Here is a 23,635-nt window from a genome sequence, read left to right as displayed (position 1 = left end):
TTATAAGGGAATGGGGGGTTGGGGGAGGGGGAGCGATCAAACCGCCGCTGGCTTTCGAGCTCCTTCGGCTCGGACCCGAACCGTTGCTTTGGAATCGTCCCGTTACGTCCGAACCAGAGCCAGTGGGGTTCATGTAAATTATATGCGAGAAGGTAATAAAGAGATCTTGATCGTTAAAGATGATATTAACGGTTCTGATCTTATTTCGCATAGGTGTGTGCGTGAGAGTAGGTAATATGTAACAGTAGTCGAAGCACAGCTGTGGGTGCCAGCCCGGGTTAAGTAACGCACAGCTTTGCTGAGAGCCCGGAGCTTATGGGGACCAAATCGAGTCCGAATCCGAATCCGAATCCGAATCCGAACCCTATTTCTGACCCGGAATCTCTCCAAATCCGATTATATCGGATTTAAGTGAATCAGAATGAGAAAAAATATGACACATTATCTTGAACTTGAATTACCTATATATTTAAATTCGCCGTAGTATCTCCAAACATAAGGTTTCATACACATAATCTAAATTCGAATCATTTTTATGAAAAATATAGGGAACACGAAAAACATCCTAATACTCGAATAATTCTAACAAAAAAGTAAGCTGATATTGCAATATAACTTTAAAGTTTGCGAAAGTCGCTGATTACCTTAACAGTAAATGTTACGGTAAGTAACTTTTTCAGTCGTGACCTCGGGGTCGACGTGGCTGGTTCAGGGCTCCAAATGGCTGGGATCAGACGTGGCTCCTCTTGGGTGGTTGCGGTGGCTGCCACAGGGGCTGCTGGCCGAAAAGTTCCGTGGCGTCGGGCGGATTAAGTGGCGGTCGAGTACCTGCACACAGGTCGAGTCGGTTGCTCGGCCCGGCCCCTCCGACGATTAAGTTAGTGAAGCAGAATGGAGTATTTTTGTGAGATTGTCCCCCCCCCCCCCCCCCCCTTCCTGTTGGGAGCCAGGGGGTATTTATAAGTGGGTTTGATGTTACCTGACGTGTCATCCTACCGGGGCGGGGCCGTACCTCTGATGGCGTCTGTCGTTGTGGTCGTTGCGTGGAAGGCCGAGCTGCCGCAGGGTATGGGGGGTGTCAGTCAGCGCCTTCCCCTGCCTTGACCGGCCACGAGGGGTCAACCGAGGAGGTTGCTTGGGTATGATGGGTGTAGGTGCGTGTCGTGTCGTCGTTAATGCTCGTTCAGGAGCCACGTGCCGCACAGGGTGTCCGGCGTGGGGGTGCATTACGTCAAATCCGGGGTGTTATGTCAAATCAGTTTTTTTATCCCTATCAGTAAACACTTTATTTTAGGTTTAAATCTCATATTCATTACTTATCTTAAAAAAAAAATATGTTGATAAATAAATTAATTTACGGGTTGAATTGAGCCCTAGCAATCTATATTTAAAGAGTCTTTTTTACCCTAAATGCTTGACCTACGCAAGTCGAGTGGGTAAAGTCAAAGAACAAATGTTTGTCTCATTTAAAACTTCAATATTGATGTCATATCGAGAAGAAAAGCTCCTATCATTGTATCGTTATAATCACGTATTATAGTATATATATAAAAGAATATTTTAAATATGACATGTGCTTTAGATTTTTTTTTTTAATCTTGAACAAATGTATTGTGCATAAATGGATGTTTTGGGATGTGCTTAAAATGTTTTTTTTGTCCTTAATAGATGTATCATACACAAAATATATTTTAGGAGGGTGCTTTAAATATATATTTTTTATCTTAGGTAAATACATCGCATATAAATGGACACCCAGGATATTTTATATATTTTTTTAAAAATCTTAAATGGATTCTCAGTACATAAAACATGTTTTGAGTGTGTTAAATGTTATAATTATATATACATTGACTCTATACAAAAAGAATCAGTGGTATCCAACATGACTAAGTGTCTCCTCTACATGGGATATATCCATCCAAGTTAAAAAGAATTATATAAAGCTCCTCATACGACTTTAACACCTCTTCACAAGTTATATATATATATATTAAAATTAATTTAATTTTCGAAGAGATCTTATTTACAACACTTGTTAAATTAAATTGTGATGATTCAAGGTGGAAGTTAGTTCACATCTAACTATTTTTTTTTCGAGTCGATCTCAAGTCAAACTTCACTAATACAATTCGAACCCTATAAGATTATAATAAGATTATAAGAACACTCCCAACAATACTATAATGCTTAAGTTAGTTAGTAAGATAGGTTAGATATATTCCAAGTTGAGATTGGGTATGTTAGGATGTACTTATGAAACCTCTTTTGATAGCAAGTTTCTAAAGCTATTACCTCCGGATGGCATGCCACTCAAGGGAATGTAATATGTTGATCTTAGATATAACTATTATCAATCTCATTGAGTTCGAGATGGAGTAACATTTTAACACATGGTATAGATCAAAGGATGAAGATAATTAGTTAGTAAGACAAAACGAAGCTATTGAGCTATATCATGCTTGTTATGTGGCACCGAAGTGTCGTGGTGCTGAGGTATCAATCGTGTGTTAATCACTTTACAACGATTCATCAATCATAAGATATCAATGTGTTGCATCGATGGGTCAACCATACGGTATCAAGGTATCGATCACTTTGTACAAATGTATCAACCACCTAGCTTAGATATGTCAATCCATATAATTCTCATGTATCAATAATATGATGCTGAAATATTCGTTATATTCTTTCACCCACAATATCATAGTATATTAAGTATTTTCTCCTCTCAAGAAAATCTCCTATTTTATATCTCTTTTTTTTTTTTTTTTTTTTTAAGGAAGAACCTATTTCTCTCTTATAAAAAATTGCATTATGCGGCCCAAATCTTGACTTTAGTTGAGACCATAGTCATCTACATTTTGTTACATTCTAATGATAATTGTATATATCTTCATTTGTTTGCCCAAGGCTCAAGTTCTGCAATTGTAATAGCAGTGACATGGCACAAGTTTGACTTGGCAAAGACAGAGTGCTCAAAAGAGAGGTAGCTTAGCCGCCAGCTCAACGCCAGAACCAATCCTCACGCCCTCCTCTCTTTCCGCTCCCTTTCTTAGCTTGTCTTCCCTCGCCCTCCTCTCCCATCCCACAATACCCGACACCTCCCCATTCTTCGCTATTCTTTCTTCCCGCCTCTTTCTCCACACCTTCCGATTGCACCATTGCCGGTGTAGCCTGCCATGCCTCCGGCACACACCTTCCCTCCCTCTCCCTGCACGAAGTGACCTGAGCCGTCGCCGCGGGATGGGCCGCCACCCCTCCCTCTCCTCCATCTCACGGTCCGACACCGATCCGGATCCCGACTGCCATGCCGAGCTCGACTGCCCCTTCGGAAGGCTCGACACCCTCGGGCGGTCCGACCTCCGCGAGACGGCGTACGAGATCTTCTTCATGTCGTGCCGCTCGTCCCCCGGCTTCGGCGGCGGCAGCAGGAGCCCCCTGAACTACCTCCCGTCGTCGTCGTCGTCGTCGCCGTGGTCGGCGGCGGCTTTTGACGGGGGCGGCGGTAGCGGAGGGGAGGGATCTCCGAAGTGGGGGCCGGGGATGTCGGTGCCGAACAGTCGGATCAAGAAGGTGCTGGGGCTGAAGGCGAGGCGGTCGTCGCCGATGAGGACGGGAATGACCCGCGGGCTTAACTCGCCGGGGAAGCTGAAGAGGCCGATGACCTCCGCGGAGATCATGCGGCTGCAGATGCGCGTGACGGAGCATAGCGACCACCGGTTGAGGAAGACCCTCATGAGAACCCTCGTCGGACAGGTGATACATTAGTATGTCCTTCCTGTCGCTGCACTATTTATTTATTTATTTATTTTTTGTCTTCGGGATATTGAACTTAGAAATTATTATATATTATTAAGATTTAAAGTATTATTTTTAAGGAAGATTTTAATTTTTTTTAGTCTTTGTATCTTTTAAATAAATTTATTAGATTAAATTTTAGAGATAAGCATATCTTCAATTTAAATTATTACCTTACACCTATTGATTTATCCCAGTGTTTAGGCCTATATAGTAAGGAGTAGTTCAATATATAGTTTTTTTTTTGTTTTAATTTTTTCTATTTAGTTTGATCTTAAGCTAGTAATACCTTATTATTAGAAAGAGTTGTACTTAAATATGATCTCCCCCTTTCTTCACATGATACCATAGCCATAAGAATGGTAATCTATATTTCAAAAAAAAATTAGTGAATTAAGATAACCCTTTTAACTATGGATTATAATGGTTAGGTTGATAAGCTTAGTATTGAACTTATGGTCTAACTATAAGAACTAAAAAAATTATTTGAAGTCCTATCTCGAGGATATGATTGGTGGTAATTACCCGATGTTAGCTTGTGTTAAAAGAGATTTATCTCTTTGAATATATTGTTGGTTACAAATCAGCTTAAGAGCTTTGAATGCATTACTAAATATATATATACATATATATATATATATATATACATATATATATATATATATATATACATATATATATATATATACATATATATATATATATACATATATATATATATATAGCTTAAAAATGATTTGACAAATACTATTCAAAGTGATCTCTCAATTCCTTAATACATTTTAAAGATTACAAATTTATATTAAAAAATATCACTATTATATCTTATTTCAAGAGGAGATATAGATATTATATTATTTATAATTTTTAAAAATAATATTTTCTTTATATTTTATTTATTCAATGATGGTTCAATCACATTTCTTAGTAGACTTAAAAAATCTTATTATTTCGTCGAAGTGAAAGTCTTTATTTCAAGGAGAGATATAGATACTCTTTTTAAACATAAAAAATGGATAATAATAAAAACAAAGAAAAGGAGGATGATGATAATAGAAGATTATGCAATGATATTGATAAAGATTAGGGTAAATATTTTATGACTGAAATTGTAATAGTGAAGACCATGACATCCATCAACTTGAAACATGATTAGATAGTTTATTTCAATTATCATCTTACTGGTGATGGTATCAAATTCATTGGTCTTCATCAAATTAACAAACCCATTATTTACATTGTGATAATCAGAATGTCTTAAAATTAACTACAAATCTAACTTATCATGTAAAAACTAAGCATATTGAAATTAAACATCATTTCATCCTGTTTCAAGGGATCTAAGGTGATGGAGAAGATTTTCGAATTTGAGACTTATCCCCAAAAAATATATTTATTAAAGGATTTTAATAATATTATTATTTTTTAATTTTTTAAATAAGTTGATTAAATAGAGCTTAGAGATAAAAGCCTTTTGATTTGAATTATTATTCTACACTTATAAATAGATGATATTTACATGTATAAATCCATCGAAGTTTCAAGTGCCTCTAGGGCTTAAGTCAAATGATAGTTTAAGATATAGCTTTCCTCAATATGATGTTTTTTTTTTGAACTTTCATATTAGTTTCTGCTTTTTCTATTTGGTTTGATATTGCACTAATAATACTTTGTTACTACTATGTCTCCCTTTGGAAAAATGTTTCCTCAATTGAGAGGCAATTAGAACTCACAAATATATTCAGCAATAAAAATGGATCTAAAAGAAAATTAAGAGGCATCAAATGTGTTCTCAATTGGATATTTCCATATGTTGGAACTAAACAAGATTGTTTCATATTTCCATAACTTGGAATTTTTAGGCCCTTCATCGAACAAGGAATTTTGTTGATTGAATGCTTCGAACGTATGCATTGTGTGCCGACAGATGGGCAGAAGAGCAGAGACGATCATCCTTCCTCTGGAGCTCCTCCGCCAATTGAAGCCCTCCGAATTCAATGACGCACGAGAATACCACCAGTGGCAGAGGCGCCAGCTCAAGATCCTTGAAGCAACCCTTCTCTTATACCCTTCGCTCCCTGTGGACCGGCAAAACCCGGCGGCCATCCGTCTGCTGGAGATCGTCCGAGCCGGTGAGATCAAACCCATCGATACCAGCAAGAACTCGGAAGTCATGCGCAACCTCTGCAACTCCGTCGTCGCCTTGGCTTGGCGAAGCTCCGGTGGTGCCTCCACCGAAGTATGCCACTGGGCCGATGGCTACCCTCTGAACGTTCATCTCTACCTCGCTCTCCTGCACTCCATCTTCGACCTGCGTGAGGAGACCGTGGTGTTGGACGAGGTCGACGAGCTCATCGAGCTGATGAAGAAGACGTGGCCTTCCTTAGGGATCAACCGGATGATCCACAACGTCTGCTTCGCGTGGCTGTTCTTCAAACACTACATCGAAACAGGACAAAACGAACCGGACCTGATGTGCGCAGCGGTGACGATGCTGACCGAGGTCGCCAACGACGCGAAGAAGCCGGATCTCGAAGCTAACTACGTGAGGCTCGTGTCTGCTGTACTGGTTGTGATGCAGCGTTGGGCAGAGAGGAGGGTGTTAGACTATCATGAGTGCTTCGACAAGGAAACCACAGCAAGCATGGAGCACATACTCTCTCTGGCAGTCTCCACAGCGAAGATCATCGGCGAGGATCTATGCAACAGTGGGATGGTCTTCGTCATCCATGACGGCGAGGTGGGGATGAATCCATCCGGAAACAGGGTAGATTACTACATAAAGTCTTCCATAAGGAGTGCATTCACCAAGGTGCCAATTCTCTTTCTTCTAGCTGCATTGATATACGAGATCATCGATTATATATCTCAAGTTTCATTACAAGCCAATTCAAATTGAAATATGTTCAGATACTAGAGAATGGAGCTGCACTTGATGAGAGTATGACGATCAAAGCAGATGATGAACCAAGAAACATTCTGGTCCAACTTGCAAGTGATACGGAGGAACTGGCCGTGTTTGAAAAGGACGCATTTAGCCCAGTGTTGAGGAAATGGCACCCGCTCCCTACTGCGGCCGCGATGGTGGCGATCCACGGCTGCTTTGGGATTGTGCTGAAGCAGTACTTGGCCAAGGTCACAAGCCTCACAACTGAGTTAGTCCGAGTCCTGCAGTCTGCCGGAAAGTTGGAGAAGCTCCTAGTGCAGATGCTCATGGAGGACTCCGCCGACTGCGAAGATGGTGGGAAGGAAATAGTGAGGCAGATGGTGGCTTACGAGGTGGATTCCGTCGTCGCAAACCTCCTCAAGAATTGGATGGAAGAAAGGTTGAGTATGGGAAAGGAATTCCTTAACAGAGCAAAAGAAACTGAGGTTTGTTTCACATCGGCTTTTCTTCAGAGCTTCATTAGGTACTGATGGATTTCGTTGAACTTCCAGACCTGGATGCCGAGATCCAAGAAGGAGCCCTATGCCCAGTCGGCTGTGGATCTGATGAAGCTGGCCAAGGTGACCGTGGATGAGTTCTTTGAGATCCCATTGGGAGTCAGAGATGCCATGGTTCAAGACCTTGCTGATGGCTTGCAGACCATCTTTCAGGAGTACACTGAGTTTATTGGTGCATGCGGTATGGAAGCCTTTCGATAACTGCTCATAATCTGTCCATCAGATTAAGACTCGGACTCGAATGTTCCTGTTCACAGGGATCAAACAACGCTACGTGCCCAGCCTTCCCCCACTGACAAGATGCAACCAAGACTCCAAGTTCATCAAGCTGTGGAAGAAGACGGCCTGCAGAGCCGGAGCCGGGCTCTTGCACGGAGAGGACGGCCCGATTAACACGGGCCACCAACGGCCATCCACAAGCCGAGGCACGCAGCGGCTCTACATCCGCCTCAACACCCTTCACTTCCTCATCGCCAATCTGCATGCCCTCGACAAGTCCCTCGCCTTCTTCTCCCGCGGCAGCCCGTCCCCCTCCCCCCGCCTCGGGAGCTCCAACCGCCGGTTCGGCGCCACGTCCAGCCACTTCGACCCCGTCCTCTCCTCGGCGCAGTTCGCCATCCAGTACGTGTCGGAGGTGGCGGCCTACCGCCTCATCTTCCTCGACTCGCGTCACTTGTTCTACGACGGGCTTTACGTCCACAGCGTCACCGAAGCGAGGATGCGCCCAGGGCTCCGCATCCTGAAGCACAACCTGACGCTGCTGGCGTCGATCGTCACTGAACGGGCGCATCCGCTGGTGTTGAAGGAGGTGATGAAGGCGTCGTTCGAGGCGTTCCTGATGGTGTTGCTGGCCGGGGGGAGCGAGCGGGCGTTCGCGCGGGAGGACTCCGAGACGGTGCTGGACGACTTCCGCGGCCTGAAGCGGGTGTTCAGCACCTGCGGGGAGGAGGAGGTGGGCCGGGAGGGGGAGGTGGTAGAAGGGATCGTGACGCTCATGGGGCTGCCGACGGAGAGGCTGATCGAAGACTTCAGCATCGCGGCGTGCGAGGCTAGCGGGGTCAGCGTCACTGGTGTCAGCGGGGATGGAGTGCCGGTGGGTACGAAGGTGCCTATGCCGCCGACAACAGGAAGGTGGAACCGGGCGGATCCTAACACTGTGTTGAGGGTGCTGTGCCACAGGGACGACGAGCTGGCCAACCAGTTTCTGAAGCGGACGTTTGATCTGGCCAAGAGGCGGTGAAGGTTCAGCAACGACGGACAACAACGAGAGTCAGTCAGAGGAAAGAGGAGAACAAGCAAACAGTCAAAAGTGTGTAGGTACAAAACATATTATGCATCCACTATATATATATATATATGAAGAGTGGATATACTTTTTTGTGATATGTGCAATGGATATAAATAATATTGTCATATACTCATTCACTCCCCCGAAAAGATTGGTCGCGATTTCCATAAATATGCCCTTTAGTTGAGTCCGGTCAACCTCCCCCATAATGGGTATGCCCAGTAAGCTCCTTCCCTTAAATTCTCTTTTAGCACTAGCCTCATTGACAACATACCAACTACAACTTGAAGGGCAGTAAATATCGATCAAATCTCCCTTTCGCTCCTCATCCCAACCATCCTCTCATCTCATGTCCCATCATCTTCTCTACACACCCTCTCCTTGAACCCTTGCTCTTTCCAAATCTACCTCTCCTCTTTTTATCTTTCATCTTTTTCTATCCAACCCATTTAACCTTCTTTCGTCCTCTAATATCTTATATGATTTGATGGATGGATTTTTCTTCTTGACTTTAGCGCCTATACAAGAGTCTTCTTTCACTATTGTTGCCATCTCCAAGAAGGACTACTTCAGCTATCTATCTTATTCAAAGGGTGGTGAAGGAGAAAGATACCGATTGTACTATGGAGGAGGAATGTGCCTTCCTACAAGACAAGGATGACCTTAAATGGTAAAAAATCTTATAGAAATAATACCCCAAATGTTGAAAGCCTATTTTCACTCTCAAACATAAATTCAAAAAGAAAAATTTAGAATCTAAACCTTAAGCTACTAACTTCCATAAACAACCCAAATAACAATAATCAAACAACTTAAAATGCTTTATTATGGTGTCCATAAGTGTTATGTCCCTTATTTTTCACATCATCAGAATGTATAATTTGCCCATTTTGATGATCCTTGAAACAAACCTTCAAATTAGGGATAGAGAATCTTTCATTCGCAGACTTAACAAAGACAAGGATGGAGCAATTTTGTCGGCTGAGAGATGCTGCATTGGCATACACTTTTATTAGAACCAAAATAATTAGCAAGAGTCAATAAACACTTTATAATAGTAGAACATCGATATGCACGTTATTTTGGGTAACTGATAGATAATATTCTGGTAACCAATCATATCCCATCAGTTGATCATCATAAGGGCACTAACATAAAAAATGAAGGTGCAGTTACCCCCCATAGGACAATGACATAGAGGTAGTTATGGTCTGTTGGGCCATTCATGAGAGGCCATTTGGGTTGGCCTTGTCAATCTCCTTGGACAACGTACGAATGATCGTTTGGGTCTACCCTTCTTCGGTCGGGTCTCATGGACAAAACGCTAAGGGGAAGACATTACGATTATTACAGGTCTACCGCTCCCATGGACGGAATGTCAGAGGGAAGGCATTACGACCATTACAAGCCTACCGCCCTTGTGGACGGAATGTCAAAAAAAAGGCGTTATGGCCGTTATAAGTGATTCTCTTGCCTGAATAGGTATAAAAGCCGACCCTTGGTGCTAGTCCAAGGGCCAGATCTCTTTGAAAATAACCCCTTTACATGACAAACCACTTCAAAGCTAACTTGAGTGTTTGAGGGGTTGGGTCAGAAAACACCCCTAATAATGACCTTCGTGCAGAAACTCATCGATGAGTCAAAAACTACCTTAGCCCTTCTCCTCGACCTCCAACCGCGGGTACCTCGCCTTAAAGTGGACTAGAAAGACTTGATACCCGTATTAGTATGAGACCCATCCCAACCTCACCAAGCCCTTCTAAAACCTAGCGAACTCCTTGTAGGCAGCGATCATGTTCTTTTCTTGCTCTGGAGTGCGACTTTATTTACCTTCCAGCACCTCTTTTGCTTCCCTGTCCTTCACCGCTTCTAGCTCCTAGGAAATATATAATATCTCATCCTCCATGACACGGTTATTTCTCTGAACCTCCTTCAGTTGTTTGGCAAGCTGGTTAAATGTTGTTCTACGTCCCCTAGCTTTTTCTCCACATCCCCTAGCTTCTGCTCTATATCTTCCAACCAACCAGCCAACTCTATTGCTTGAGCCTCGGCCTCAGCGACAGCAACCTAGGTTGATCCCTTCTTCAGAGTCTCAACCTCAGCATGGAGATCAACGATCACTAATACTGTTGGTCAATCATGACACTAGCATCTCAAACCCGATCAATTAGAGTTGTCATGTAGTGATGATGCTGCAAACCAAGAACAGGTTTGCATCGGGGAAAAGTTCAAGGGACCAAACGCGATGCAACTTACCGCCACTTCATTATGGAAGCACGTATAAATTAAGACCTCAGAGGGAGAATAATAGATTTACTTCTCCATCCCCAAACACAATGATACATGGTAGTACTGCTATACAACCACATCCTCACCTCACACCTTCTGATCATGCTTGAGGCCTTCCTAGTGGGGCTCTAACGGGGCATCTGAAGGGAGAGTCAAGGGCGTTAGCCATTTACAAGGCCATAAAGAGCAAGGATTTACCCTTGCATAAGTCCCGCATCGACCACAACCTCACCACCTTCTTTCCCGAGCTCGTCATAGGACCTTGGCCTCTCGCAGGCACTGTTGGAGAGCATCCTGGCCCCCAAGGTGAACCCTCGAGTATAGGATCTTGACCTCCTATGGGTGCTGTTGGGGAGTGCATCAACCCCCAAGATGAAAATTTAGGTACATCCCCCTTCTCAAAACATGAGGCCCTCTGCACTAAGGTCTTGTGCTTCTTCCTAGACTACTTGACTTCACCATCATGACCTGAGGGTGGAGCAAGTTGGGTCGTCCCCTTCACGCTTCGTCTTCAGGCAATGTGAAGGTAGAGTAAGTTGGGTTGTCCTTTTTAAAGGATGCATCTTCTGAAAACTTAAGGGCTCTATGAGACATAGAGTCCATGAAGAGTTCTCACGACTGTGACTCAGTAGTGAGTGCATCCCTCTTGGATTGCTTGCGATCCCAATATTGCACCTCGACCAACTTTAAGTTGCATGTCCCCTGACCCGGCCAGTGCACCTTCGGCCTAGTTTTAGGGGGCTTTTACCTCCCTAGTGATGCCCTCGAGGTGAGACTTCATCTCCTCTTACATCCAATCATTAAATCATGTCTCCAATGGTGGAGGATTTCACATTTTCATATGGTGCCTAATGTTGGGAAATTATTGGGGGCGACATCATATGCGCAGCGGAAGAACAAGAAAACAAAATCCCCGATTCCCAAAAAGATGTTCGTCGTCGTGCGAAGATTGGTGCGCAAAATCCACGAAACTCAAAACTGCGTATAGAGTAGATTGTGTTACCTAGGGAGATCGTATATCCCTGTTTCCTTGCAGATCCTTAGGAGAGGGTGAAGGAGGTCAAGCGTCCTCCTCTCTAGCGGTGATCCATACAGCAGGGTTGCGACGACGCTCCTCAAAACTCCAGGCCTGCTCTGAGGTGGAGAGGGAGAGGAGAATAGGAAAGGCAAGCAAAGACTCTTGCCTATGAGGCTGTGAATCCCTCCTATTTATAGAGATCCCGTGTCAAACCCTAATGGGTCCTTCCCTAGTGGGTATTGGATCTGCATCCAATAAGACAAGGGCTCCGTCGGATATCTCATATCTGAACCTCTACTCATCGCAATGCCTACCATATGTGTGTGACCCTCTAGGCCCAATATCGAGCTGGCCGTGAGTCATACCTGTCAGAACTCCTTCTAACTCAGTGAATTATTATCTCTGTAATAATTCACTCGACTCATCGACTACGGACGTACTAGGCCACTACGCCGTAGTCCCCAGACGATACAGGGGAATCCAATCCATTGGACCTGTCTGTCCTCAGTTACCATGTACCTATAGTCCCTCATCCATCTAATATCCCAGAGACCGTATATCGAGCATGGTGCTGTCAGACCCATACGGTTTCTACTCGAGTTTCGCTCTAATCGGATTCTCCCGGAGAACTCTTTCTCTCTCAACCCGAATGACCCTGGCCAGGGATTTGTCTAAGCAAGAACACATAGGATATTCCTCTCATGACGCTGAGAGTGGATGATCCTCTATTGACACTCAATAACTCTCGTAAGGTCGACTACCACTCCCAATGACCAGCTGTACTAGATCTGGGAACAGCCAAACCTATAAGTCTGGTATCAAAGAGTGGAGAACTCATACAGGACATCCTTGGTGTCTCAAGTCTAAGGACCAGATACACCACTAGGACTACGGAATCGCTGTCTGACAATAAGGCATCATCAACCATCCAGCATTCCGTAAGCGGATCAATCAGTGAACTCATTCTCCAATGAGCACCTGTACTATATCCCTAGTGTCCCTACACGAGCAGCTATGAGACCAGCTGCATCCATCATATGGACGGGTATACAGCACACCAGTCTATCCGGTTATCACGATGTCCCTCTCGAGTAACCTATGACCGGGATTATTTAGGATATGTGTTTAAAGGTGAATCGATCTCATTATCGTGTTCTCATCACGATCCGATTCCCATTGCACAAATCCAAGGACATCACAATATATGTATGCATTTATGCAATAGTTATAAAGTGATATACGCCAAAATATAATAAGCAAAAAGATTATGTATCAAGTCACACGTGCCATCACTCACGTGATTGGCTTGCTGGGCACCTATGACTAGCAATCTCCCACTTGACCTAAAGCCAATCACCTATGTGTCTGATCCCCATCAGACTCCTATGACGCTCAAAGACAATCTGAGACAACGGCTTTGTCAGTGGATCTGCAATGTTATCTTCGGATGGAACTCTTTCCACTACTACATATCCTCGGGTTACGATCTCTCTTATAAGCTGGAACCTCCTCAGAACACTTCTGATGAGACCCGGGTTCCCTTATTTGAGTAATCACCCCATAGTTATCGCAATATAAGGAAGTCGACTTGTCGCTATCTGTATCGACTCTCAAATCTGTGATGAACTTTTTCACCCAGACTCCCTCCTTTGCTGCATCCGATGCAGCAATGTACTCCGCCTCTGTGGTCGAGTCAGCAGTGGTATCTTGCTTGGAACTCTTCCAGCACACTGCTCCTCCATTCAAGGTGTACACATACCCTGAATTCGACTTGCTATCAGACTGAAAACTTGAGTCAGTGTAGCCTTCAACCTTAAGGCTATTACCTCCATATACTAGTAAAAGATCCTTAGTCCTTCTCAAGTACTTAAGGATACACTTTACTGCTTTCCAGTGCTCCAAGCCTGGATCCGCCTGATACCTGCTCGTGACACTCAGAGCATGCGCTATATCAGGCCTAGTACATAGCATGACATACATGATATACCATATTGCTGAGGCATAAGGTATCATATCCATGTTCGCCCTTTCTTAGAATTTTCAATGCCAAACATTTTGACAATGGTTTCTATGTACCTGGATTGGGACAAGCCAAGCATCCTCTTGGATCTATCTCTATAGATTCTAATCCCCAAGATATAGGATGCTTCCCTTAAGTCCTTTATGAAGAAGTGTCTAGATAACCAAGTCTTTACTGTTGATAGCATTCCTACATCATTCCCAATGATGAGGATGTCATCCACATATAACACCAAAAAGGTGATAGCGCTCCCACTTACCTTCCTGTACACACAAGGCTCATCTTCGTTCTTAACGAAGTCATAAGATCTGATTGCCTCATCAAATCTTATGTTCCAACTTTGGGAAGCTTGCTTTAGTCCATAAATGAATCTAAGCAACCTACACACCTTATCTGGGCAGTTCTTGGACACGAATCCCTCAGGTTGCATCATATACACCTTCTCCTCGAGGTTCCGGTTGAGGAATGTAGTTTTCACATCCATCTGCCAGATCTCATAATCATAGTGTGCTGCAATAGCCAATAGAATTCTGATGGATTTTAGCATTGCTACGGGTGAGAAGGTTTCGTCGTAGTCAACACCTTGCCTTTGACGATACCCCTTAGCCACTAGCCTTGCTTTATAAGTCTCTACCTTTCCATCTACTCCGATCTTTTTCTTAAAGATCCACTTGCAACCGATGGGTACAATACCTTCGGGCGCATCAACTAGGTTCCAAACCTTATTGGAGTACATAGAATCCATCTCAGAATTCATGGCTTCTTGCCACTTCCCGAAGTCTATACTCATAATAGCCTCCTCGTAGGTCTGAGGATCAATATCCTCAACATCCTCTCCTCTAATATGTCCCACATATCTCTCAGGAGGATGAGATACTCTATCGGACCTGCGTAAAGTTGAAAATTGTGTATTAGGTACCTGAACAGACTTGGGCTGTAGAGTGGTGCTTGAGCTTGGTTCTCCAACCTCGCTCAATTCTATCATTCTCCCACTGTCTCCGTCAAGAATGTGTTCCTTCTCAAGGAACACTGCTCTCTTAGCTACAAAGACCTTTTGGTCCTCGAGATGATAGAAATAATACCCACAAGTTTCCTTGGGGTGTCCCACAAATTTGCATCGCTCTGTCCTTGATTCTAACTTATCGGGGTTGTGTCTTTTAATGTGGGCAGGGCAGCCCCAAATCTTAACAACCTTAAGATCAGGCTTCTTCCCTTTCCATATCTCATATGGTGTAGACACTACCGACTTAGTTGGAACTCTGTTCAGAAGGAAAGCTGCGGTTTCTAGGGCATATCCCCAGAATAAGATGGGTAGGTCAGTGAAACTCATCATGGACCGTACCATATCTAATAGCGTGCGATTCCTCCTTCCAAAGACACCATTGAGCTAAGGTGTATAAGGAGGTGTCCATTGGGATAATATCCCATGGTCCTTGAGGAACTGAGTAAACTCTGTACTTAAGTACTCACCTCCTCGATCTGATCGAAGAGTTTTGATACTCTTTCTAGTCTGGTTCTCCACCTCATTCTTATACTCTCTGAATTTCTCAAAAGCCTCGAACTTGTACTTCATTAAGTACAAATATCCATACCTTGAGAAATCATCAGTAAATGTAATGAAGTAGGAGTAACCTCCAATGGCATGAGTTGACATGGGTCCACATACATCACTATGTATGAGTTCCAACAACTCAGTGGCTCTCTCTCCAGTTCTACTAAATGGAGATTTGGTCAGTTTTCCACGAATGCAAGGCTCACAAGTTGCATATGACACATAGTCGAATGGATCTAGATATCCATCATTTAGTAACTTTTGAATCCTTCTTTCATGGATGTGACCTAGCCTACAATGCCACTGGTATGCACTGTTCAACTCATCTCGTTTCCTTTTGGACACATTTACATTCATGATATGTGGAGTGGTGTCTAACATAAATAAATCATTATGCAATGTTCCTTTCGTGATGATCTTATCATCTAATAATATCGAACAACCATTGTTCTCAAAAACAAATTTATATCCACTAACTGTTAAACATGAAATGGAGATAATGTTTTTGATAATAGAAGGAACAAAATAGCATGCATCTAATGCAATAAAAGCTCCACTAGGCAGATGTAGGGCGACCTCGCCAACAGCTAATACAGCAACTTTTGCTCCATTACCCATCTTGAGGTCCATCTCGCCTCTCTCTAGTCTCCTAGGCCTTGCCAGAACCTGCAATGAATTGCATATATGATAAGCACTACCGATATCCAATACCCATGTGTTATCATAAGAGTCTGACAAATAGAGACTGATCATGAATGTACCTGAAGCTTCATCAAGCTTTTGTTTCGCCCTTTCTGCAAGGTACTCTTTGCAGTTTCTCTTCCAGTGCCCATCTTTACCACAGTGGAAGCATTGGTCTTTATCCTTTACTGGGTCTTTCTTAGCAACTTTTGCTTTACCTGGTCTGCCCTTGCCCTTTCCCTTCTTAAGGGACCTTTCTGCTTTCCTTTTCTTTCTGGTCTCACCAGTGTAGAGGACTGGCTTCTCTTTCTTAATAGTACTCTCTGCCTCCCTCAACATATTGAGGAGCTCTGGGAGAGTCACCTCAAGCTTGTTCATATTAAAATTCATTATGAACTATGAAAAGGAATCTGGTAGGGACTGAAACACAATGTCCACACACAAGTTATCCTCTAGGACCATTCCTAGACATGTGAGTTTCTCTATCCACTCAATCATCTTTAGGACATGGTTCTGAACCGGTGTCCCCTCAGTCATCCTAGCGCGGAAAAGGCTTTTGGATATCTCATATCGTTGAGTCCTTCCCTGTTCCTCAAACAATTTGCGGACATGTAGGAAATTTCTCAATTCCTAAGGGTATTTTCGTAATTTGGACAAAAGATAGAAACTGGAATTTCTCAAATTCCGAGGGGCAAAACTGTCTTTTTTCCCTGAAAACCCTAATGCCCTTTCCTCCTTTCGCTGCTGCCGCCGCCGCCACCCTGGCGGCGGCCTGTGCGGCGGGGCGAGGGCACTGCCCTCGCCTGCAGGCGGCACGCCCGCTGGCGGCGATGCCGCTGCGGGTGGGCGCCCCCTTCGGGCGCCGCTGCCTCCGGAGGCGGTGCTGTATCGCCGGGCGGCCGCCCCTGTGGGGGGGGGTTTCGCCCGCGGGAGCAGCGGCGGCAGGCGTCGCGCGTCGCTGCCCTGCGGCGGCAGGCGCCGCTTCCTTTCGGCGGCAGGCGCCGCTGCCCTGCGGCGCCTCTGCCCGTGGGTTGCCATCCCCGCCAGCAGCAAGCCTGCTGCAAGCAGACCGCCGGCCGGCTGCTGCAGGCACAGCGCTTGCGCATGCGCCGGCGCTGTGCTGCCTGGCTGCGGCTGCGGCTGCCGCTGCAGGTGGCTGCAGGCATGCAGATCGAGGGCAGCAACTGTTGCTGCCCTTCTTCGCTTTTGCGTCAACGATTTTGACGTCAAAATTCTTCCTAAACACAATACACGTAGTTCAAAACCAATCATTCGCACGAACAACCTGGCTCTGATACCACTGTTGGGAAATTATTGGGGGCGACATCATATGCGCAGCGGAAGAACAAGAAAACAAAATCCCCGATTCCCAAAAAGATGTTCGTCGTCGTGCGAAGATTGGTGCGCAAAATCCACGAAACTCAAAACTGCGTATAGAGTAGATTGTGTTACCTAGGGAGATCGTATATCCCTGTTTCCTTGCAGATCCTTAGGAGAGGGTGAAGGAGGTCAAGCGTCCTCCTCTCTAGCGGTGATCCACACAGCAGGGTTGCGACGACGCTCCTCAAAACTCCAGGCCTGCTCTGAGGTGGAGAGGGAGAGGAGAATAGGAAAGGCAAGCAAAGACTCTTGCTTATGAGGCTGTGAATCCCTCCTATTTATAGAGATCTCGTGTCAAACCCTAATGGGACCTTCCCTAGTGGGTATTGGATCTGCATCCAATAAGACAAGGGCTCCGTCGGATATCTCATATCCGAACCTCTACTCATCGTAATGCCTACCATATGTGTGTGACCCTCTAGGCCCAATATCGAGCTGGCCGTGAGTCATACCTGTCAGAACTCCTTCTAACTCAGTGAATTATTATCTCTGTAATAATTCACTCGACTCATCGACTACGGACGTACTAGGCTACTACGTCGTAGTCCCCAGACGATACAGGGGAATCCAATCCATTGGACCTGTCTGTCCTCAGTTACCATGTACCTATAGTCCCTCATCCATCTAATATCCCAGAGACCGTATATCGAGCATGGTGCTGTCAGACCCATACGGTTTCTACTCGAGTTTCGCTCTAATCGGATTCTCCCGGAGAACTCTTTCTCTCTCAACCCGAATGACCCTGGTCAGGGATTTGTCTGAGCAAGAACACATAGGATATTCCTCTCATGACGCCGAGAGTGGATGATCCTCTATTGACACTCAATAACTCTCGTAAGGTCGACTACCACTCCCAATGACCAGCTGTACTAGATCTGGGAACAGCCAAACCTATAAGTCTGGTATCAAAGAGTGGAGAACTCATACAGGACATCCTTGGTGTCTCAAGTCTAAGGACCAGATACACCACTAGGACTACGGAATCGCTGTCTGACAATAAGGCATCATCAACCATCCAGCATTCCGTAAGCGGATCAATCAGTGAACTCATTCTCCAATGAGCACCTGTACTATATCCCTAGTGTCCCTACACGAGCAGCTATGAGACCAGCTGCATCCATCATATGGACGGGTATACAGCACACCAGTCTATCCGGTTATCACGATGTCCCTCTCGAGTAACCTATGACCGGGATTATTTAGGATATGTGTTTAAAGGTGAATCGATCTTATTATCGTGATCTCATCACGATCCGATTCCCATTGCACAAATCCAAGGACATCACAATATATGTATGCATTTATGCAATAGTTATAAAGTGATATACGCCAAAATATAATAAGCAAAAAGATTATGTATCAAGTCACACGTGCCATCACTCACGTGATTGGCTTGCTGGGCACCTATGACTAGCACCTAACTCATAGCACTATCTCATAGCATTCATCGAGAAGTGTTGCCTCGACATTATATCATCTCACACTCTCTTCACCTCCTGCTTTTGGTTATGTAAGAGATATAGTATATACTATTAGATCACCCGAGGAGGCTTCAAGGTGGGAAGTGCCCCTTCAAACAACAAAGGCCGGAGGGAATTCTACTTTTTCATGAGTGTCAGCCATGAATGGGGATTCACCCTCGTCTTGTCAGTATGCACTATTGATAACACCCCCCTTTCATGTCAGACGAGGAGAAAAATCATGTGCATTGCTTAAGGGAGATTCTTTCATCCTACGAGGTGGTGAGGAAGATGGATGAGTACTGGTTGGTCGATGAAAGCCTTAGCCCAACCCCTCAGGGTACAACCCGAACCTCCCCTTCTTTGCTCTACTTTCATTTTTAATCTTCAACTGTAGCACAAATTGTCTTTAGGTATGTGCCTGCACCACCTAAAGAAGGGGTCGGGCTTTGTGTCGGGTGTTGTAGAGCCTTGTTCGGTCTCGACGGTGACCCCATAGTCATCCGTGAAGTCCTGTATCGACCATAGCCTCACCACCTTCTTTCCCAAGCCCACCGTAGGACGTTAGCTTATGTGGATCTACTACCTCCATGAACAAGCCATGAAATTAGCCACACTAGAGTGAGGCTCCAAAATCTACCATGGAGGAAAGGTGGAGGCCTGCCATGGTGGAGAGAAGGTGAAGGTCTGCTATGGAGGAGAAGGGACCAAGACCTTCTATGGCTGAAGCTTGAGATCCACCACGGTAGAGAAGGAAGGAAAGCCTGCTACATAGGAAGCTCAAGTTCCACTATGGTAGAAAAAGGAAGGACGTGGAAGCCTAAGATCCACTATGGCAAAGAAGGGAAGAAGGCCCGCTATAGTGGAAGCTTGAGATCTACTACGATGGAGAAGGAAGAAGGCTTGCTACGATGGAAGTTCAAGATCTACTACGACGGAGAAGGGAAGAAGGCCCGCTACGACGAAAGTTCGAGATCTGCTATAGTGAGAAGGGAAGAAGACTCGATATGGTGGAAGCTTGAGACTCACTATGGTAGAGACACCGGGACAAATGTGCCCGAGGTGTGTAAGTAAGGAAAATTTGATTCACGCTAAAGCTGGTATGGCGGAGACACTAGGCCAAATGTGCCCGAGTTGTGTTAATCAGAAAATTTTGACTCACGCCAAATCTACTATGGTAGAGATGCTGGGCTAAACGTGCCCAAGCCGTGTGAGTCAGGAAAATCTGATACACTAAATCCGCTATAACTAAGATGTCGGGTCAAATGTGCCTAAGGCGTGTGAGCTGAAAAAATTCAACTTGCTCTAAATCCGCTACGGCAAAGACGTTGGGCTAAATGTGCCAAAGGCATATGAGTCAAAAAAATCCCACCTATGCCAAATCCGCTACAGTGGAGATGCGAGACTAAATGTGCCTAAAGCATGTGAGTTAGAAAAATTCGACTAGCACCAAATCCGCTATAATTGAGACATTAGGCCAAATGTGTTTGAGGTGTATGAGCCAAAAAAAATATGACCCACATCAAATTCTCTACGACGGATATGTCAGGCCAAATATGCATAAGGCATGAGTCGAGAAATTTCAACCCACACTAAATCTACTATAACAGAGACGTTGGGTTAAATGTGCCCGAGATGTGAGTCAAGAAAATTTGACCCACGCCAAAACTAATCTGCTACGACAGTAGTATAAAGCTAATATGTCCGAGACACTTGAATCAGGAAAGCTTGACCTACAAGATGAGATCTCGAATGTTCTCGTATCAAATGGGTTGAACAACGTGCTTCAAACCCTTTTGCAAGTGCTCTAAAGCACACTTTTGGGGAGGAGAGGGGGAAGGGGGGGGGGGAGGGGGGACAAATGATAGGTAATATTCTGGTACACTTTTGGGGAGGAGAGGGGGAGGGGGGGGGGGAGGGGGGACAAATGATAGGTAATATTCTGGTAACCAATCTCATCTCGCCAACTGGTCACCACAGGTGACTAATTGAATGATAAATATATTATAATATAAAGTGAAACTATTCTAGTAATATTTCCACTTTATATTGGATAATAAATATATTATAATATCTTTGGATCTATGCAATAGAAATTGGATTATTATGAGATCATGATAATGAGACAAATTCGCTTATAAACACAGACCCTAAATATTCCTGGTCATAGGTTACTTGAGATGGATATCGAGATAATTAGAGAGATTGATGTATTATATATCCATCCATATGATGGAGGTAGCTAGTCTCATAGCTGCTTGTGTTGGGACTCTAGGGATATAGTGCAGGTGATCATCGGAGAATGAGTTCACCGAATGATCCGTTAATAGAATATTGGATGGTTAATAATACCTCATTGTTAGACAGCAGTTTCGTGGTTTCAATTGTGTATTTAGTCCATAGACCTGAGACACCAATAATGCTCTTTATAAGTACTCCACTTTTTGATACTAGACTTATAGGTTTGGAAGTTCTAGATCTAATATAGTCGGTTATCGAGAGTGGTAGCCAACCTTACGAGGGTAATTGAGTATCAATAGAAGATCATTCATACTCAGTGTCATGAGAGAAATGTCTTGTGTATTCTCGCTCAAGCAAATCACTAGTTATGGTCATTCAGATTGAGAGAGAAGTTCTCCGAGAGAATCCGATTAGAGCGAGGCTCGAGTAGATTTCGTATGGACTTGATAACATCATGTCCGGTATACAATCTTTGAGATATTAGGTGGATGAGGGACTATAGATACATGGTAACTAAAGGCATATATGTTCAATGAATTAGATCCCCCTATACCGTTTAGGGACTGTGGCGTAGTGACCTAGTACATCCATAGTCGATGAGTTGAGTAAATTATTATGAGAAGATAATTCACTAAATCATAAGGAGTTGTAAGTTAGAAAAAGTTATGACAGGTACAACTCACGATCAGCTCGGTATTGGGCCTAGAGGATCACACACATATGGTGGATGACGCAACAAATAGAGGATTGAATATGTGATATCCAATAAGCCCATATTTTATTGGATCCATTGGATAAAATCTAATAAGAGCTTAGAGTGGATAATTAGATAGAGATCTAATTTTTATTAAGCTAGGGATACTTGGATGGAGATCCAATATCTAATATGATAAGGTAATTAGATGGAGATCCAATACCTAATATGATATGATCCATTAGGGTTAGTAAAGATGACTCTCTATAAAAATTGACTCACACTCTGACAAAAGCCTTGCCTTCATGAAAAACTGACCAACTCTCTATTTAGTGAAACTAGATATAAAAATTACCTCAGACTCTGATAGAGCTATGGCGCGTCTTGGCGGTATGCTGCACTCCACCGTCGGAAGGTGCAGTGAAGGGCCACTCGTCCCTCTTGGCTGAAGAGATCCTTGAAAGATGAGGTGTGAACTCCTTGGTTGGACTTTGGGAATAAGAGGTGTTATCGGTGATCCGAGGACGAGTCGTTGCGCCAGGGTTATAGGTTAAATTAACTAAGGGAGAAGTGCCCCTTATCTCTAATCAAGGGGGGGAAGAGCCTTGGATCGTTAAGTAGGTGCCAGTAGAGCCCTAGTGCTTGGGCTGAGGTGGGGGCATCATTTTGTTGAAATATGGTACGTGCCTTCTCTTCCCAAGAGGGCTTGGGACTGGAGGTAACATCTCTTTGCTTGACCGTTCGCTGGAAGGATGTGCCTGCGACGTTTGACCCCTCCTTATAGCACTAGAATAATGATGTCATGAGTACTATCAACCGATGAGTTGGTTCGATTGATCCACTGCCAAAGGTGTAGGCTCATATCCAAGTGCCTCTTCTTAGTTGATGTGGGAGACTTTATGAGGTGAGACCTCATAGGCTCCTCGATCGAAAGACGTTCGAATGTCTTCGGGTGATCGATGATCCTACACAGGCCGACATCGAGGGTTACCCGGCGTGGCCCCTCCAATGCTTAAGTCAACGAAGGGGAGAATATAATAGCGTGAGCTGTATGACTGAGTTAGTGTGTAGAGAGCCCCCTCTCAACGTGAGCTGATGAGTTTCTTTTTATACCTGATCCCTATACCTTCTTATTGGTTGGCTTGGGATAAGATCAAGTTAATCATATGATCATTTTGATATCTGATCTTGATAAGATGAGACAGTTATTGATCTTAATAATATAAGACGATCATTATCAATCGTTGTTGATATGAGATACGTTCGAACACACTGACATTATTTTGAGACTGATGACTTAGAATCCTAATTAGGTATCGACCTGTGTAACAAATAAATTGGCACTAGGCAAAATCATACACATAAATTGGCACGAGGCAAAATCATCCCAATGTCGTTCACGGATCAGACACCTTCACCTCGTAGCCAAAAAAGCTCCTTCCACTTATCAATATCTCTAAATAGGATGATCCCTTCACCAACGCTATTCATTTTTCTAACTCGTCTAATATCAATATCAACTCACTCGCCTAATCACAATCTGATCCATGATCCCATCGATTACAGTCATTCGAACTCGATCATAATTAACAATCTTTTAGTCCAGATGTCATCATTTCCATTATTGATATTTATTTTTTTGATAAAAATATTACTAATTCATCCGTCTGCAAATGAGCAATCTTTTTGTTCTGAAAATTATGAATATTTCCAATATTAACTTTAGATCATTAAAGGTGTCGTCCGTTCTCACGGGTAGTCGCGACT

At 44.0% G+C, this 23,635-nt stretch overlaps 1 protein-coding gene across 1 annotated transcript; it reads left to right on the top strand.

Moving 5' to 3' along the window:
• The first annotated feature begins 2,814 nt into the window (after positions 1 to 2,814).
• Positions 2,815 to 8,670, top strand: LOC135672533 (protein unc-13 homolog). The gene is made up of 5 exons (XM_065181025.1): positions 2,815 to 3,759; positions 5,729 to 6,613; positions 6,712 to 7,173; positions 7,240 to 7,426; positions 7,503 to 8,670. Exons 1-5 carry the CDS (start codon positions 3,247 to 3,249, stop codon positions 8,483 to 8,485), a joined length of 3,030 nt encoding a protein of 1,009 aa, XP_065037097.1. The 5' UTR covers positions 2,815 to 3,246; the 3' UTR covers positions 8,486 to 8,670.
• The last annotated feature ends 14,965 nt before the right edge of the window (positions 8,671 to 23,635 follow it).

The sequence above is a fragment of the Musa acuminata genome, chromosome BXJ1-4 (assembly GCF_036884655.1).
Source record: "Musa acuminata AAA Group cultivar baxijiao chromosome BXJ1-4, Cavendish_Baxijiao_AAA, whole genome shotgun sequence".
In the NCBI taxonomy this organism is placed as follows: Eukaryota; Viridiplantae; Streptophyta; class Magnoliopsida; order Zingiberales; family Musaceae; genus Musa; species Musa acuminata.
This window is presented reverse-complemented; position numbering and strand designations above follow the sequence as displayed.